Consider the following 18,800-nt stretch of genomic DNA (forward strand, 5'->3'; position numbering starts at 1 on the left):
AACACGTAGAAACATGAAAGGTTAGTTAGGAACGCCAATACACTGCAGCCTCTCTGTTTCATGCAGCACAAACAAAGGGTTCATTCCTCTCGGGACTACCAGCAGGCCAGGCTTCCAGGGTAACACATATACAGTGCCTAAGCAAGTTGTAACAAGTGATTATTAATGCTAGGCTAATTGGTTAAGTATGTGTTAGAGCAGAGGTACACAAACTATTGGCGCTGCTCCCCCCGGTGATCACGCCCTCCTTACCTTGTTTTACAGCGTCAAATGAAGCTGCGTGTCATGTGACGTCACGCCGTGACCCCGCGACGTCATTTGACGCTGCGTTGCCATGGCGCCGGGTCATGTGATGTCACGCCACAAATGACGCCGCGTTGCCATGGCGACGCATCACAACGCTTCTGAATCCCGGTAAGTTGAGAGTTTTGGAGGCCTCACGCGATCCCCGGCATTAAATGCCTTGGGGAAGAGCGCGGGGCCTCTGCAACAGCCCGTGCCCCCCCAGTAAAATCTTTGCATCGCTCCGAAAGTGCATACACATGATCTTAACATTGTAACTACATTTAAAGCCCCACGGCTAGTCCTTCACAGCTGCCAACTGACCAGGTTTTCAAGATTTCTCTGAACGGCTAATTCGGGGGTTCTCAATTCCAGTCCTCAAGACCCACCAACAGGTCCGGTTTTAAAGATATCCTCGGTTCAGTACAAGTGGCTCAGTCAAAGACCTATTTTTTTTTTTTTCTTGATCCTTTTTCAAATTTGTCCTGGGTTTAGGAAGAATTGATTTCCTGTCCTGGTGTTTGAAAAGTAGTCTAAACTTCTATCCTAAAAAGAAAAGTAAACCAATTTACAATAAATTACTCGTAATTCTTGCCCTGGGAGAGGACAGCCATATTTGCTTAAAACATACACCGCTTTTGTTAATTTACTTTAATGTGTATGTAGTTAAGAAACTACTGTCGCAGAGGGGCTCACAGCACAAAATATGGTGTACAAAAATAAACTGGAAAACCTTTATGAAATTTGCTCTGGAAAACGGCCACCAAAATCCAAAGAATTTGCTGGAGTTTGGAAGGGGGGGGGGCTACATTTTTAGCATTTAAACATGATCCACAGGTGTTTTACACTAATAATTAGACTGTATGATGGATATGGGTTGGCTCTGCTCTAATCACTCGAACAATTTTCTCAGGGCGTGGGGGGAGGGGGGGTGCGCGTGTGCGTGCGTCTGGTCAGGCGCTAATGTAATTAAATTGTAATAATTTACGGGTATTGAACTTGCTGTGTTAGAAATGCGGAAATTCTATGTGCCAATGTAATCTGCACATCAGAACCTGCCTCCAGCAATTCTGTTGAAGCGTCTGTAGTTGGAGAAAAAAAATAATATATTTTTGGAATAATTTTTTATTTTTCTAAACTATTATAGAAGTAATCTAAAAACGAGATCAACTCGTTTTTTTTTTTTTTTTTTTTTTAGAAGGATGAGGGGAATCCCTTTAAAAGCATACAATTATGCTCTAAATGTATAGCCATGTTGCTAGAAAATGAACACATGTTGATGCTAGAAGGGCCTGCAACATGTTGCAAAACAATGCAGTGCAGGCCCCTCTGCTTGTAATGGTGTCAGATGAGTAACCTACGTCCAGAAACATGTCACGTCTCACTGATTTTTAGCATCAGCCATCTCAGACTTCAATGGAATCTCTGATTAAAAGTACTTTTTCTGTGCGTATGCCATGCAGTGTTTTTGGTCTGCAAGCCCCAATCTTCACTGGAAAAGTTACTCCCTAGCATTTGCCATGGGCCATATTCAAACTCGTCAGTGATTACCAGTGAGAGACTCTAATCCCCACCAGGCCCAGTAAAACCACACCCAATAATTCATTGCGTGATAGCAACAGGATTCTGTTGCTGTAGATCTATTTGCTGCTTCTCCCTTTGAGCCGGTTGCCCAGTTATTTGGGTATTTGTTGGGGGTGGAGAAATGGTTAAACATTGTGACCCACCTAGTTCAGCTAAATACCAAACCATTGGGCAAGCCCTGGCTAACCCCCCTGACAATGGGCCTTTTTCATTGTGGTAAAGCAGGGATAAGTTGGTACAGCAATAAATTGTGCTTTAAAGCAGCAGTCCAAGCTGACGTTTTTTTTAATTTATTTTTTTTCCATTTAATATGTCCACACAATGATAAGTGATTAGCTAAGTTGCCGATCGATCCGTTCTCCTGTGATCGATCGGCGAAAATTTGGATCATGCCCAGACAGGCACTTGATACAATTTGGTGCATTGCTAAAGGGAGGGCAGGGCTCAAAAAGGGGTGCGCCAGAGCCTGTTTCAGAAGAGGAAGGGTATGTGACATTGTAAATGGTTGCTATAGAAATAAAAAATGTTTGCTACATTAAAATGTAATTCAAAGTTCTAGCATTTCTTTTTTTTTTCCTTAAAAAAAAAAAAATTCTCATAGTACAGAACTGATTTTTTTTTTGCCAACACACATAGGGTATTGCTTGTTCTACAGCTTTAATATATTTGTTCAGATTTTTTTTTACGTTTTGCTGTTAAAACAGTTTTGGGTGTGTGCACTGAATGTAGTAATCTCCTTTGCTGTCACTAACCACACTCTACAAAGTAGGAAAAATGTCCCACTCATCCATTAGTGGGTCCAGTCTTCAATATATCACTAAACGGATCAGTGGGTAGATATGGGAATACATAACCTGTTACTATTAAGGTTAAACCTTTGGCCTCATGTTGATTGATCTGATGGGTATGGCTGCTTATAATGGCAAAACATGGTAGATAAGGTGTTAATTTGTCATGGAAATGCAGGGCTACGGCAAATGTTTCTAAGGCGATTCAGCTAAAATCTGACCCACAGCAAATGCATATCATCTGGGGTTCTTTTTTTTTTTTTTTTGTTGTTTCATGGGCTTTATTCAGCTACTGTATTTCATGCCGTGAAGTAACTGGCTACAAAGAGCCAGCGGGGAATGGAATCTCCTAATGATGGGCATATGACCACCATCAGTCCAATGATGTTCAATGGTCCCCAGCAGACTGCAAAGAGCACAAAGACCACAAACATGGTGATAAAACCATGTATATTGTAGGGCCACATCTGGGCTTGGAGGTGTCTGTCTGACCTGATCCTCTGCTGGATGTTCAAAGCCAGAGCCCAGATACGGAGATAACAGTAGCTCACCACCCCAATGGGCAAAAAGAAATGGAAGATCACCACAGCAATGGTGTACAGTGAGCTGGGGGACTGAGTGAAAGTGCAGGAGAAAATACGGGGGTCATAATGTAGGGATTCCACAAATAGATTTTGCAGGATGGCTGCCACAGACAAACCCAGACCTGCCCCACATAGCAAACAATGCTGGCACTGGAGATCAGGCGATGATACCAGCCACTGTGGCAGGTATAGAACTAGCAGTTGATGGCAATCCCAGTAAAATTGAGTTTATTACGCTCAGTCCCATGATGAAGCCACTCAGCTGGCAAAGCACGGGGCCCATCCGCCAGCCTTGCTTGAAGATTGCCAGGACTACCAGTGAATAGGGATAAAAAGCCACAAGCAAGTCTGCCACTGCCAAGCTGACCACAAAAGCATTGCATGTGGAGAAAAGAACAAGATTTGACATGAGGTTGTCCCAGGCACATGGTTTTTCTGCAAGCCTTACACAACTCTCAGATCAATGGTCATGCAACCAAGAGATGTAGCCAGGTCTGTTGGTTTTGGTGGAGTAGGTTGGGACATATCACGATACATTGCGTCATCATTGTCATTGAATCCTACGGAAACTCTGATATTTTGAGTTACACTGAGATATAATATTGAAATGAAAAATCCCCCCCAAAGGGATGGGTGTGTACCCCGTTCAAACACCTGGGAGGGTATTTAAATTGTATTTGTAAATTTAAAGAACTCCAATACAAGTGTAGTTGAGGGGCGGTGCTAACAGGGAATATGATACTGTACATGTTTACTTAAAGAGAAAGAGAGGCTTAAAATAACTTTATTAATGCTAAATCATGTATGTATGTATTGGAGTAGATGCAAAAGTGTGAACCAAAAATAATAAAATCAATTAAAACGAAGAGGGGCTGGTATACACTAGGAACACAAAATACTGTAGCAGGACTCTGATGCGTTTCGGGCTCCCAGCCCTTTGTCAAAGAGTAGGAAATAATTCTGAAATAACCATTTTATCGATTAAAGATCTTTAAACTGATCAAATTTGATGTCCCATGTGCAAACAAAAAGCTTGTTATCGTTTCCCCCGGCTATAGAAAGAAAAAAACGAAGAATGCATTTCTCTAAACTGAACATCTTAACAAGATCAGAAGAAGTTTGATTAATACAATGTGTACCCAATGGCCATCTTCATTTCTAAACTGCAGCTTGTATTAAGAGGCATTGGTGATTGTGAAACTGATAATCACATAAAGTGTATACAAGCTAAACACAGCGGAGTTTCAAACAGAGAGAACCTCATCCCCATTTAGGTGGTTCCACTTTATATAAAAAATTGTATTATATCTCTGTCCGTCACTGCAATGAAAGTGGTGTGTGTTACTTATTCTGTGATACATGTAATATGCTTTTCTCACATTGGGCATCAACCTTTTACACCATTCCTAATCTCTCTAAAACAACTGTAAAAGTTGGTAGAGAAGAGGGTGTTGCATACCTGATTTGGTTTAACTTTATTGCAAATCCGATATATGTTGCCAGGCGGGCATAGGGAGGCTTTTAAATCAGAGTATGGACATTAGTGTGCGTGTTCCTCAGCAACTGAGTTACACATCATATTTTATTGATGATAATCTTAGTAAGTATAGGACATTTTCAGATCCAAGGCATTGGCAGATGATCTGAAAGATATGTTATTTAAGTAAAGCCTAAATCAGCGTTTAGACATCCTCTATATTTATTTGTCCCCTCTAACATTTTGAATGTTAAAAGTGACTTATGGCTAAACAAAACAGTTGGGTACCATTTTGGGTTATGGTATCAGCTAAGGAATATAGAACCTGTCGCCTCCAATGAGACTGACTTACTAACAGGACAAGAGCTTGACGTTTCCATTCAGACAGGCAAAGAAGGGAATCTTGTTGGTGGATATATACAATATGACCAGAGCAGTGACCTGGAAAAATCACAAAGTTGTCCTTGCATCCATAAAGGCAAGGCCAGCTCTTCTGAGCTTAACAAAGAAGTAAAAAAAACACTGAACATTGGGCAATCTCCATCTTTTGCAGCCTAATTACTGCATATAGCAGACATGTGTGACCTCTTCACTGTCTGAGCTTGCTAAACTAGCTTATGCATTATAAGACACATCTTAAAACACATCTCCTTAAGAAGCATAAGCGCAGCTCCATCGCTGATCCTTTACACCTCATACATAAACCGTGGCCCCTTGCAGGCGCACTTACCAGAACATCCTCCTACTGTCTCTGTACTGCTGCGCCAGCCTTTGTTCTAAAACTTCTCCGAGCCGTTGTTGTTGGATCTGCTGTATTCCACGCGCTATAAATCGTGCATCCCCCGTGTTCATGCCGCATTTGCGCCGCCCGGCACACACGGTTGATCTGTTTCATTATAATGGTTTCGGATTTAATTGGGGGTGGAACTGTACGGCTGTACAGTAGGTTGAATTGCTATTAGACTTTTAAGACAACAGCTCACTTGAGTTTCTAGACGGTATTGCAGACAACGCTAAAATGCAATTTTCTGCGCCCAATAGAAACCTTTTTGCTATACGGTTGGAAAACATAGCGTGTCATCACCCCGGTATTCAGAGCGATACGCCGGGCGAAGTTTTAGAATAAAGGCTGGCGCCTCTCTACGTTTATATTGTAAGCTCTTTGGGCAGGGACTCCTCTTCTTAAACGGTACTTTTATATCTGAAGCACTTCTTCCCATTATTTGTTATTTGTATTATTGTATATGATTTATGTTGTGTATTATTCCTGTGAAGCGCTATGTACATTAATGGTGCTATATAAATAAAGACATACATGTTGGCTTTGAGTGCACTCCCCCTACCACCAGCACGGGCAATGAAATCTCTGGTTAATTATAATGTTCTCCTTGTATTCTTATTTGACCATATAGGGATTGATTACAAACTACAATAAATTACAATAATGCTGAACTGATGGTATTGCATGTAGACTATGGGATAAGTTTAACCCTTGTAACATCATTGGGATGACAATGCCCATGTAGACAGCTAATGAATTATGTTGACCAGTTTCTGTTTTCTTTTTATATAAAACTGTTTTGTAAATCATTTGTCATTGTCTTCTCCAGTAGTGTTTCCAAACTAAGGGGCCGATAACCGATGCACAGAGAGATTTCAAATCCATGAATGTTGGAGGTCTGAAATAAAACACTTAAACGTTGAATGTAATAAAACAGTAATTTATTGCACAAAGACTTTAAGTGACAGAGAAAATGTGAAATCCTTACTGCTTTCAATGGGATTTTTGGGGGGGAGCCCAAACACATTTGGGTATATGAATATGAGCTTAAGCCCTTTATACATCAGTTACATTAAAGCGCACCCGCATAAAATAATTGTGGCGTTTTGAAAGCTCTGTGCACTGGTATTTCACCCACAATCACATCATAACCTTTAACAGGTCTCCATTAAATAATTACTCTTACTATCCATATATTGCTCATGTGCCCGAGCAAAAAGATTTGTACACTGCTCCGAAGTAGTTTTAACATAAATGTGATGCATGACCAAAATGGAAAAGTAATTTCTGTCTCATGGAATCTCAGCAAAGAGGACCACAAAGAAGCAAACGTTTAATAGGACATTTGTAGAATTATCAAAAGTACTGAAATGTTTGTTTAATTAGAAGAGTTAATGATCAGTGTACAGTTTCGACATTAATAAGCTTGCTGCTGCATAATAGAGGCAGTATAGCCTTTTTGGCTGAATTTTTTTTACTTATGGAGACCATCTAGCACCTTTTGTTGAAAAGCAAGGATGAAAATACACAGCCGGTTTAGAAGAGAGCTACTTTAGTACTTCACTGAGCAACTATCTTTCTTTAAGAGACCCCCCCAAACCCATAAAGTTGTGTAGAACCTACCCTCCCAGTTGTAATAGTAAACCAGCCCCTCACCTGTTTTCCAGAGTTCCTTGTTTGTAGATGTGATGACCAGAAGGTTGCCCACAATGTCTCCACTGATGGTTATGACCAGGACTGTGGTCAGAGTGTAGACCACCCAGGTAGGATATCTGTTTTCTTCTTCCTCGAAATCTACCAGGAATCCAGGATGTTCCTGTGTACATCACATCTACTCTCAGTATTCTGGATAAAGGGGCTTGAACTGGTTAGTCACAGTCAGGGCATCCTCTTGTGCATATGGAACACGTGCTCTCTTCTTGAGCTTATCAGAAGTGAAAAAGTTATGCTTCATTGCAGCTGTACAACTCATGGGACCATCTGTTTAACATGCTAAATCCTCTCCCCCTTTCCTCGCATCACATTATATGTGGGATTTGCCAGTTTCCCTTTTCCATAATTTTATTTTGGTACTACCATTGAGGTATGTTACAAGCTGTGGCAATAGTTGTACAGAGGATACCTGAAATCTAGTCATTTTCTATTACCTCTCGCCTAAACACATACTGTACTTGTCTTGTACACCTGCAAAGCATGAGCTATTCTACTGCATTCAAGCAAAGTTTTATAGATGACCTCTTTATCAGAATAAGTTGCTGTAGAAAGGACTATTTCTGAATGAATAAGGCATTAGACCCTGAATAACAGACTTTGATGAAAGACCTTTTGCCAACTATAAGTGACAATATTGTAAGCCCTGCACTTTTTAGCAGTCAGACTTATAGCTAGTGCTGAGGTTGGGGCCCGAGTCCCTATTGCTATTTAAGGTGCCACACGTGGCCTACAGGCAGGCGTCAGGAAATAAGAACACAGCGTATGGGTGGCAAAACGGCTTTATCTACGCCCTGGGTGAACTTTAATACACAGCGATGCTCTGCAAATGACCCCTACACATCATATGCACAGTAAGAGAACAATGGAACTCAATAGTAACGCTGCATGGGTGTAAATCAGTGTGAGTATTGAATGAGCTACCTAAGCCTGGGTATGTTGGCTTGTGATGGTGCCGGCACCCAGTGTGAGCTCGTTGTGTGCTACACTGGGGACACACTTTATTCGAGCTTGGCTAGTCCCACGAATTCGGGTATACCCGGGTGTATTGAGGTTTGTGACTGTTTTCTGCCCGAGTACATTGAGTTATTTTCCAAGCAGGGATTGAAGCATTTTATTCCCGCTGGCTGCAATACTGCACAGTATATATATATAAACTGCATTACAATTCATGAATTTATGCCATCTGGTAGAAACGCGAAGCATTGCAGCCTATTAAATCCTAATCATTATCATTTAACAGATCAGCCGCCCATCAGCCAGGCATGAACCCAGGCTGGGAAGGCAAATGCAACGGGGCTTGTCAGAGGTTAGGAGTGGCGCATTCCAGGTATCTGCCAGGTACATACCGGGTATTTGCTCGAATAAAGTGTGTCGGTGCAGTACCTGTTGCAGGCCTGTACTTCAAAAAGGGTGCTTCAGTACCACTGTACTTTGTAGCCATTGAGGGTCCCCTCCAACAGCGCTCAAACTCCCAGTGGCGTCCTGACTTGGATCCGCCGATCCTATCACCACGCGCACTCGTGCTCACCCGCGACCGATCCTGAGAGCACTCAGGCTCGCGCAGTTCTGCCTTCATCAGGCCACCCCCCTCTTTTTAAAGGGCCTCTCCCTCTGAGTCCCACTTCCACAGCCGTTATCATTGGCTGCTCTCATGTCCATTAACAGTCACATGTCCATCGCACATTGGAGAGGAACCAGACAGGGGGGCAGTGCGAGTGTGTTGATTGCATCACACAGGGGGCTACAATATGCTTTATTCATTCTTCAACTAAAATACCAAACCTCCTAAGGATTCTTTGTACTATGCACAGAGCAAACATTATATAGGAAGAATTATTTATGATACAGTCACACGTTTTATAGAACACTAGATTTGTAATTGTTTTTCTTTTGCAAACACCATTTAGTTTTTAATTATGCGTTAATAAAAGTGAAGTTTTAACCAACAGGTGTGCTCCCAGAGTGACCCCTTTTGGGTTAAAGCTCCACTTTTACCCTTGTTCTGCTACAAGTTTTTCATTTTGGTTCACAGCACTGCACACACCCTATCCACATATCACCTGTGGAAAGGTTTTTGCTCTTCTAGATTAATTAGCATATAGACTTTTTCTGTGCACTTTCCCACACATAGCTGCTGGGCTGATCTACTTTGCTAGAATTCACAGTCAATACATTTTAAGACTAAAATACAACAACTGATCCCAGTGTCATATACATATAGGCAGATAAGTGAAATGCATGGGCCACATTTCACCTCCAATCCGTGTGTGTGTATGTGTGTATATATATATATATATCTAGATACCTGTAGGTTTTCCTATAAATGATCACACCCCTCTTTTCCAGGTAATCTTGAGAAACAGCTGGCCGCTCTGAATCACATGCAGGGGCAGGGACGCGCGCTTGGAGGCCCCAGTCTCGCGTGATCGTGAGATACCGTGACCAGGCTAGCTCTTATATTTTTGTCCACCCCTATATATATACATGTAGAGGTATCAGTACGGTGTTAGCCGAGCTTCAATAATCAAAAAATAAATAGATGATACCGTTCTGTGGCTAACGAAATGCTTTTATTTGTGCGAGCTTTCGAGATACACTGATCTCTTCTTCCGGCGATGTTACAATGAATGAAGCAAAAGGTAAACTTAAAAACAGTGTCTCTTGGAATGTTATCTGTGCTGTTCCTTCCCCCGGTGTGGATGTGTTTTATGGCTAGAGGTGTCAAAAGGTTACTGAAAGCAAGTGAAGAAAGAGTGTGTATGTGTATCAGTGTGAATAAAAATGAATGGAGAGCCCACAGTATATACAGTGCTTTACACAAGGTGTGTGTGGAGTGGGAATGGATATAAATGGTGTGGGTGGGTGTGGAAATGTGAGAGTTTTTGTAGCACAACATATATATATATATATATATATATATATCATCCACTTGTGAAGTCCAGAATATGCTGTTATACTATTTGTCATTTATTGATTAACGCAAGGGGGGCAGGGTTCTATTTTGGAGATTTATAGCATTGCATTTTCAAATATTTCAGAGAGCCCCCAAAAACCTTAACATAATGAAGGTATATATATAGGAGACACCTTGTACATATCTATATAAATATATAAACACACATTCATTTTGTCCTGTAGACTGACACACCTATGAAAGATTAATAGTACTTAACTAAGGCGCAATTTGTAATTGTTTGTGTACATTTGTGCCTAGACATTGATACTGTACATTTGTTGCTACCGTAGGTATTTCCTTCATGTAAATAGGTGCATTGAAAGAAAAAAAAAAAAACAACTAAGCTCTTAAAGGTTAATGGAAACTATAGGGTTGTTCACATAATTGCATTTAATCCCAGAACAAGCTCTATTTCTCCCACACGTGTGTAGACAAGTGACGCATCTTTCTATCTTCTACAGGGCTTTATTACCTACATGTGGAAAATAGCCTTGAGCCCATAGGCGATAGGGCAGCGTGACCGCTGGGACTGGACTCCCCCTAAACTCCCCCTTCTGTGTGGGCATGTTTCTCCCCTGCCCCTTCTCCCCCTCCCAGTACTGGTCTGTGATGTGGGGGAGAGGGGGCGGGGGATGTTCTATATATCCTGTGCAGGGGCAGGAAGACTGTCTGCTCCGTGCCAGGAAAGTTCCCACCCCGATGTCATGATGTAACTCTGTTTGATGCTTGTACTTGTTGAATAATAATAATAACAATAATTTTTTTTTAAAAAGAGACGGAAAAATAAAGATAATACTTTAATGACTGTTTATTCTTTTGAGGTGGGTATTTTGAGGCGTGTTGTTGCCTTTGTCGTGCTGGCTTTTGGGGGGGGCTCATTTAAGCATTACTTTCTGGTGCCCATTCTCGTGGTGCCTGGCTTGGTGGGTGTATGGTACCATTTGCCTTTACCCTGTGGTTGAGCAGTCTGGCAGGGTTGACCCTTATTGGTTGCATGATGTATTGAAGTGAAACTTCTTTGCTGGCACTTACAGAGTTTTGATAGGAAAAATCGCATGTGTTGTAACAAAATTCCATGATGGAAGGGACTACTGGCAGAAGAGGCGAGGGGAGGGAGGGGCACACACACGTTGTAGGCAGCACATTAGCAGAGGAGGTTGTAAACTGTGTCGGGCATGCCGCTCCACGCATGCGCAGAAGCCTGTATTGATTTTCCCATTTCCTCCTAGGGTAGGAGAGCTCCATCACAGGCTCTAATGTCCTGTCTAAAGCTGCCATAAGCCAGATATGGGCAAAACACCTAGGGCACATTATTGCCAAAATGCATATTTTCAGAGCAAACTGCGTTTTCTTTTTTACATTTTTGAATATTCACAAATTCACTGGGCGTTCGAAAAGCTGCCACTATTTTTCTTTTATTACATTTGTTTATTTAAAGAGTATTCAACAATTGGGGGGGGGGGTGTAAATTAAAGAATATTTGAAAAATCGCGGTCTTTCTTTTTTTACGTGTTTTTTCGGAAATGATTAAAAAAAATATCAATTAAATGTTTACACATTCGCCCATCTCTAGGGTTTATTGTAAAACATCTACCAGTGAAGGTGTTAAATAGCTGAAATAGTAACTGACGGTCATTAGTTTAATTGGAATAAGGCATGAGCAGGGGAGACGGCCACATTTTCTGCTGCCTAATGGGATAATTATACTTATCTTGTGCTTGTCATATTTATATATATTGAACATACGTACAAGCAACGGTCTCTCGCCTTTTAAATAATGAGCAACAACGCTTTTCTGACCACGTTCAGATTATTTTGTCTGTGTACGTAACAGGCGATGGGATACTCGCTGTTCTGAGCAGTTTGCTTAAGGCTTGAATATAGCACACGCTGGAGTGCATGGCGATGCGCGTGCACGTGGTGTCTATAGGGCAAGCGGTGACGCACGCGGCTAGGAGGCGTGGCTCTGACATCTCAGCGTTAGGCCGCACTGTGATTGGCTCACAGCGTCATGTGGCTGTGCGTGTCTGAACTATAGCAACGTCAAGGCTCACACAAGCAATTATCATTGATGCGGGCGTGCACAGTAGCGCGCACAGTGGCGGGCTGCCCTCACTGTGTCCCTGGCTAGGTTTTTCTCCTCACTGCACTCATTTCATTCATATGTTACACCCTCATTGCACCAACACACTTCTTATTTAACCACTTACACGTGGGCCAATGGGAAGCCGTGACATGTGACATTTAAACTTGCAGGAGATACCGGCGCCCCATATGGAAGTCTGTATTTCGAGAAGCAGGGGCTCCCCGGAGCTGAAATTAAAGGGGTTCAGCTTCAAGGATCTGCAGCTTCAATACCGATGTAGAAAAAAAATAAAAAGCCCATGAATTGCTCCTGTAAGAGCTGTGTGAGGAGGCAGAGCGAGAGAGACTGCTTCTCTCTTGGACTCCTCTGTGCACCTTCAGGCCAAGTGAGCGCACGCGCGGCGGAGCGCATGGCGGAGCTCGTGCCCTTGTATGTATGTATGTATGTATGTATGTATGTATGTTTTTATTTATATAGCGCCATTAATGTTCATAGCGCTTCACAGTAGTAATACATGTGGTAATCAAATAAATAACAGATCATGGGAATAAGTGCTTTAGACATAAAAGTAACATTAAGGAAGAGGAGTCCCTGCCCCAAGGAGCTTACAGTCTAATTCGTAGGTAGGGAGAACGTACAGAGACAGTAGGAGGGAGTTCTGGTAAGTGCGTCTGCAGGGGGTCAAGCTTTATGTATCATGTGTTCAGAATATCCACAGTGCTATTCATATGCTTCTTTAAGCAAGTGTATCTTAAAGTGGGTCTTAAAGGTGGATAGAGAGGGTGAAAAAGGTTTAAGGCGGGAGAGGGCTTTAGATACAAAGGGGGTAGAAAGAAGACATCCTTGAGAAGAACGCAAGAGTCTGGATGGTGCATAACGAGAAATTAGGGCTGAGATGTAAGGAGGGGCAGAAGAGTGTAAAGCTTTAAAAGTGAGGAGAAGAATGGAGTGTGAGATGCGGGATTTGATTGGAAGCCAGGAGAGGGATTTCATGAGGGGAGATGCTGAGACAGATCTAGGAAAGAGTAGAGTGATTCTGGCAGCAGCGTTTAGGATAGATTGTAGGGAAGACAGGTGAGAGGCAGGAAGGCCGGACAGCAGGAGGTTACAGTGATCAAGACGGGAGAGAATTAGGGCCTGAGTCAGAGTTTTAGCAGTCGAGCAACAGAGGAAAGGGCGTATCTTTGTTATATTGTGGAGGAAAAAGCGACAGGTTTTAGAAATGTTTTGTATGTGAGGGGCAAATGTGAGAGAGGAGTCGAGTGTGACCCCTAGGCAGCATGCTTGGGCTACTGGGTGAATGATCGTACTTCCAACAGTAATGTGGAAGGAGGTAGTAGGGCCAGGTTTGGGAGGAAGTATGAGGAGCTCTGTTTTAGCCATGTTGAGTTTAAGGCGGCGGAGGGCCATCCAGGATGATATAGCAGAGAGACATTCAGAAACTTTGGTTTGTACAGCAGGTGTAAGGTCGGGTGTTGAAAAATATATTTGTGTGTCGTCAGCATAGAGGTGATAATTAATCCCAAAAGATGTTATTAGGTCACCTAGAGAGAGTGTGTACAGAGAAAAGAGAAGAGGTCCCAGGACAGAGCCCTGGGGTACCCCCACAGAGAGATCAATAGAGGAGGTGTTAGCAGAAGAGACACTGAAAGTACGATGGGAGAGGTAGAATGAGATCCAGGATAGAGCTTTGTTCCAAATACCAAGAGTATGGAGAATGTGAAGGAGAATAGGGTGGTCCACGGTGTCAAATGCTGCAGAGGTCGAGTAATATGAGCAGAGTGTAATGACCTCTGTCTTTGGCAGCATGGATGTCGTCAGTTATTTTAGTGAGGGCTGTTTCCGTGGAGTGAGCAGTGCGGAAGCCAGATTGTAGAGGGTCTAGGAGAGAATAGGTGTTGAGAAAATGGAGCAAGCGAGAGAATACAAGACGTTCAAGGAGTTTAGAGGCAAAAGGCAGGAGGGAGACAGGTCAATAGTTAGAAAGACAGGTAGGGTCAAGCTTGCGGTTTTTGAGTAATGGTATGACTTGCATGTTTGAAGGAGAATGGAAAGGTTCCAGAGCAGAGGGAGGAGTTAAAAATGTGTGTGAGCATAGGGATTATAGTAGGAGCAAGAGGTTTTAGGCAATGGGAGGGAATGGGGTCAAGAGGGCAAGTGGTAGAGGGAGAAGAGGCGATCAACAGCGACACATCCTCCTCTGAGACAGTGGAAAAAGAGTCAAGGAAGGCAGGAAGAGAGTTAGGAAGAGGTTTAGGATGGGAGGAAGAGACAGCAGAGGGGATGTTCTGATGTATGGATTCCAACTTTTCCTTAAAATAGTCAGCAAAGTCCTGAGCGGAGATGGAGGAAGGAGAGGCAACTGAGGGTGGTTTGAGTCGAGTATCAAAGACAGAGAACAGTCGGCGTGGGTTAGACTTGTGCATGTTGATTAGTGAAGAAAAGTAGGCTTGTTTAGCTTGCGAGAGGGCAGAGTTGAAACAGGATAGCATAAATTTGTAGTGAAGGAAGTCTGCGAGAGTGTGAGATTTCCTCCAGAGGCGTTCAGAGGAACGAGTGGAGGAACGCAGCATGCGCGTGTGGGAATTTAGCCAGGGTCTAGGGTTAGAAGGGCGAGTGCGGCGGAGAGAAAGCGGGGAATGTAGATCAAGAGAGGAGGACAAGGCAGAGTTGTAGTTCCTGACCAGGTTGTCAGGGTCTGGAGCAGAGATGATAGAGGAGAGGGAGGAACGTAAAGTGGACTCAAAGTCAGGGAAGTGAATAGAGCGCAGGTTTTGACTGCTGTGTGTCGGTGCAGTGCAAATGTGTTCAAACGTACTGCTTTCGGTGCCACGCTAGGCGTGGCGGGGGCGTGGCCATGACATCACACGGCTGGTTCGCTCTCATTGGCTGAACCGCCCCCGTGATGTGGCCATTGTTTGCCGCACCGTGCCAAAAGACACATTTCTTTGCCTTTTGAAAATGGGGCTGCGCCATCGCGCTTGATCAGGCACATGTACAAGCGGACTGTGGCCGACCCCATAGATAGCTGTCTCTTGTTCGCACCGCGCATGTGGGTCGCTATCACTGGGGACAGGGCCTTACAGACCTGGTAGGGTTAACGCTGCAGGTGTCCTGCTTTAATCCTCTGGGGCCACAAAATGTGCTATTTTTGGGGCAGCGGAGGGGCCACGTATGTGGCGCGTTGGTCCACGGCACCGAAAGCAGTACGTTTGGACACATTTGCACTGCACCGACACACAGCAGTCAAAATACCTTAAAAAGATATCACATGTGGCTGGAAGATGCTGTAATGCCGAGTCTTGGAGACAGCCGGCTCCGGAGTTGCATCAGGTTGAAAAAACTTTTGAAAATGTTTAAAAAAAGGTAGTTCACCTTGACTGACACATCCTTCAAGCAGCAGTCTCTGCTGACCAATATTTTATTATTTTTCTTCCTTTAAGAGAGCTCTTCTTGCCCTTTCCACCAACACTGTTTTGGTTTTTAATATTTAGGTTAAAATGCAGCTCTCTCTAGAGCCCAGTGCAAGCTAAAGGTCACCATCTCCACCTCAGGATCTAGAGATTGAGAAAATCAGGATTTTTGACACAAACATTATTTTTTTGAAGAGCAGGACATGCTCAGTGGGCAAGATACTAACGTGATATGAGTTAAATGCATGTAGGATTCTGGGAGGATTGCTGCTTAACAGTGGGGTAACAGTGCTAAACATCACCAAAAAAGGTTACCTTTAACACTTAAAAGTTGTACATTTCGTTTCCTTTACGCTCCCTCTGATTACTGACGTTCGGTATAGTTTTCATTCCGTGTTTTTTGCTGGGTTGATACTGTCAGACAATTAAGAGTCATTTTCATTGATTGACGTGTATGATGGTAACATTGATTTGTACATCATGTCCTCCTCTTAATTGTCACTAGGCAGCAACTGAGCATTTTAAATGTTATTACTGTAAGTACCAAACTGAAACCCAAAATGATCCCCACTTTAAATACTGCCCCACACTGGCACCCCAGCAGTATCATTTTGCAAAGTGGCTTTTAAAGCCCATTTTACAGGTACTACAGTTCATGCATCTCTTAGAATTTGAAACTTAGAAACATCGAATTTGCCAATTTGCCTAGCACTGTGTTTTGCAATCGGTGTTGAAATTTTCAGGTAGTTTGAAAATTATACAAAATACAGAAGAATTTACAATGCCTCTGATCCCAGACACGCTATTAGAAAGGGTTGGGGTTCCTTACAATGCATCTGATCTCAGACGTGCTATTTAAGAGGGTTGGGGTTCCTTACAATGCATCTGATTTCAGACATGCTATCAGAGACTGTTGGGGCTCGTTACAATGCATCTGATCTCAGATGCGCTATTAGAGAGGTTTGGGGTCCTGAAAATGCATCTGTTCTCAGGCACGCTATTAGAGAGGGTTGGGGTTCCTTACTGTGCATCTGATCTCAGATGTGCTATTAGAGACTGTTGGGGCTCGTTACAATGCATCTGTTCTCAGACTCGCTATTAGAGAGGGTTGGGGTTCCTTACAATGCACCTGATCTCAGACGCGCTACTAGAGAGGGTTGGGGTTCCTTACAATGCATCTGATCTCAGACACGCTATTAGAGAGGGTCAGGGTTCCTTACAATTCATCTGATCTCAGACGTGCTATAAAAGAGGGTTAGGTTTCCACAGAATTTCACAATCTAAACATATTGTAGGGTTCCTTAACCAAATAAAGGTTGGAAACCACTGGCCTAGCTGTTAAAAAACCTCCGACCTCATTTTTATATTTAGGGTAGCCTTATGTCTATCCCAAGCATTTTTTATTCAATTACGGTATTAGCCTCTACCGCCTGTATTGGGAGGCAACTTTACTGTCACCACCCTTTCCATGAAACAGTATGTCCTTACGTTTCCCCTGATCCTGCCACCCCCCAGCTTCAGAACATGGTTTATTGTAAGTTCTAGCACTTCTCTTTCTATGAGATATGCTTCCCTCTGGTACCTTGTTAAAAAACCCTTTCACTATTGGAAAGTTCCAATCTTATCCCCCCTTCTCCCTTCACTTCTCCAAACTGTATATATTAAAGTCCTTCTGTCTTCCCTGAGACGTTTTGCGATGTAGACCAGGGGTGCGCAAAGTCTTCTCCCTGCGCCCCCGGCCTGCTCTCACCCCCTACTTATGACCTCCCCCCCCCCCAGCTCGGCTCCAGCATCAAACGACGCTGCGGGATCATGTGGCATCACATTGCCATGGATACGCGACATCACGTGACGACGAGTCGCTGGAAAGTTAAAGTTACGAAAGTTACAGAGGCCTCGCGCGATCTCCCGCATTTAATTTAAATGCCTTCGGGGAAGCGCGGGTCCTCTGTAAGCGCCACGCCCCTCCCAGAAAATCTCACGCCCCCAGTTCACGCACCCCTGATGTTGACCAATCACTATTTTTGTAGCCCTTCTTTGCACAATCTCTAATATGTATGTCCTTCTAAAGATACGGTGTCCACAACACTGATAAGAGCTTACTGTACAGTATGTAACTAATGACAGTGACATGTTTCAACGGTTAAAACTGGGTGATTGATACATAACAAAAGGAGATGGCCCCTGCTCAGCTTGGTTTAAATACGTTCGGGAAGGGTGCTATCAGGGAATAGTTATACTGTATATGATTTGGACAAGAATAAAACTCGTGAGGCTGAGTGCATCTCAAAGGGACCCTTTCTCATCCAAACCATAGGTGATTGATACCTTTAAAAATAGACAAGTATCTTTATTCCTGAAAGTTTGACATACACATTTGTAAAAAGTTTAGGGTACGTTTTACTGCCCTTATCTCTGCCTTTTCTTTTCGCTCCCTTTCCAGGTGGTCCCTCGGACACAGAGGGAATGTGTCTACATCTAAGGCCAAGGCCCCAGTCTTACCTACAGCACGCGCGCCTGGTGTCCTGGCGGCGCGTGCACAGTTGAAAGCTGCCTTGTGTGGTCTTTAGGGGAGCGATGGGATGCGTGGGGGGCGGGGCATATCTGCCCTTCCGTTGGCTTCACGGCACGACAAAAATTCTTGTATTCCCTGCCAGTGGACGAGTCATCGCGCTTTGCACGCCCACACACACACGGCCACTGGGACCTGACCCATAGAGGGCTGTGCTGTGGTGTGTGACGCCGTAGCGCCCGCCGCAGCCTACACTGTGGACTCAGCCTTACTATCATAAAGCAGCAGTCAGCTAATGGTTACCGTGGTAATCTTGGAAACATGTTTTTACACTAGAAAGGCATTCTTTCTTTTAAAGAGTTGACATGCTCAAGATACAAACATATGAGTTAAATTCATATAGGCTTCTGCGGGTTTTTTTTCCTGTTTTAACAAATAAAAAAGGACCACTTTCTGCTATTAATAAAATGACATGAATGATGATTTCCGACTTGACTGATTAGAAAAAGGCGTCAATCACTATATCATAACCGATTAACCATGTCACTACCGTGTGGTCCTATTTGGATCAACACGCTGCATCTTTCGTGGGGCTTTCTGAGACATAGATGTAATCATTTTCAA

At 43.3% G+C, this 18,800-nt stretch overlaps 1 protein-coding gene across 1 annotated transcript; it reads right to left on the minus strand.

The window, feature by feature from the left end:
* Positions 1-2,953: 2,953 nt before the first annotated feature.
* On the minus strand, positions 2,954-7,321 carry LOC142494751 (melatonin receptor type 1A X2.0-like; the record flags this gene model as incomplete). Its single annotated transcript, XM_075599188.1, is given in 4 exon segments — positions 2,954-3,354; positions 3,357-3,458; positions 3,461-3,619; positions 7,153-7,321. Coding segments are annotated over 4 exon segments (831 nt in total), but the record flags the coding sequence as incomplete, so codon positions are not given.
* Between the last annotated feature and the right edge of the window lie 11,479 nt (positions 7,322-18,800).

Source organism: Ascaphus truei, chromosome 5, assembly GCF_040206685.1.
Source record: "Ascaphus truei isolate aAscTru1 chromosome 5, aAscTru1.hap1, whole genome shotgun sequence".
NCBI classification, from domain to species: Eukaryota; Metazoa; Chordata; class Amphibia; order Anura; family Ascaphidae; genus Ascaphus; species Ascaphus truei.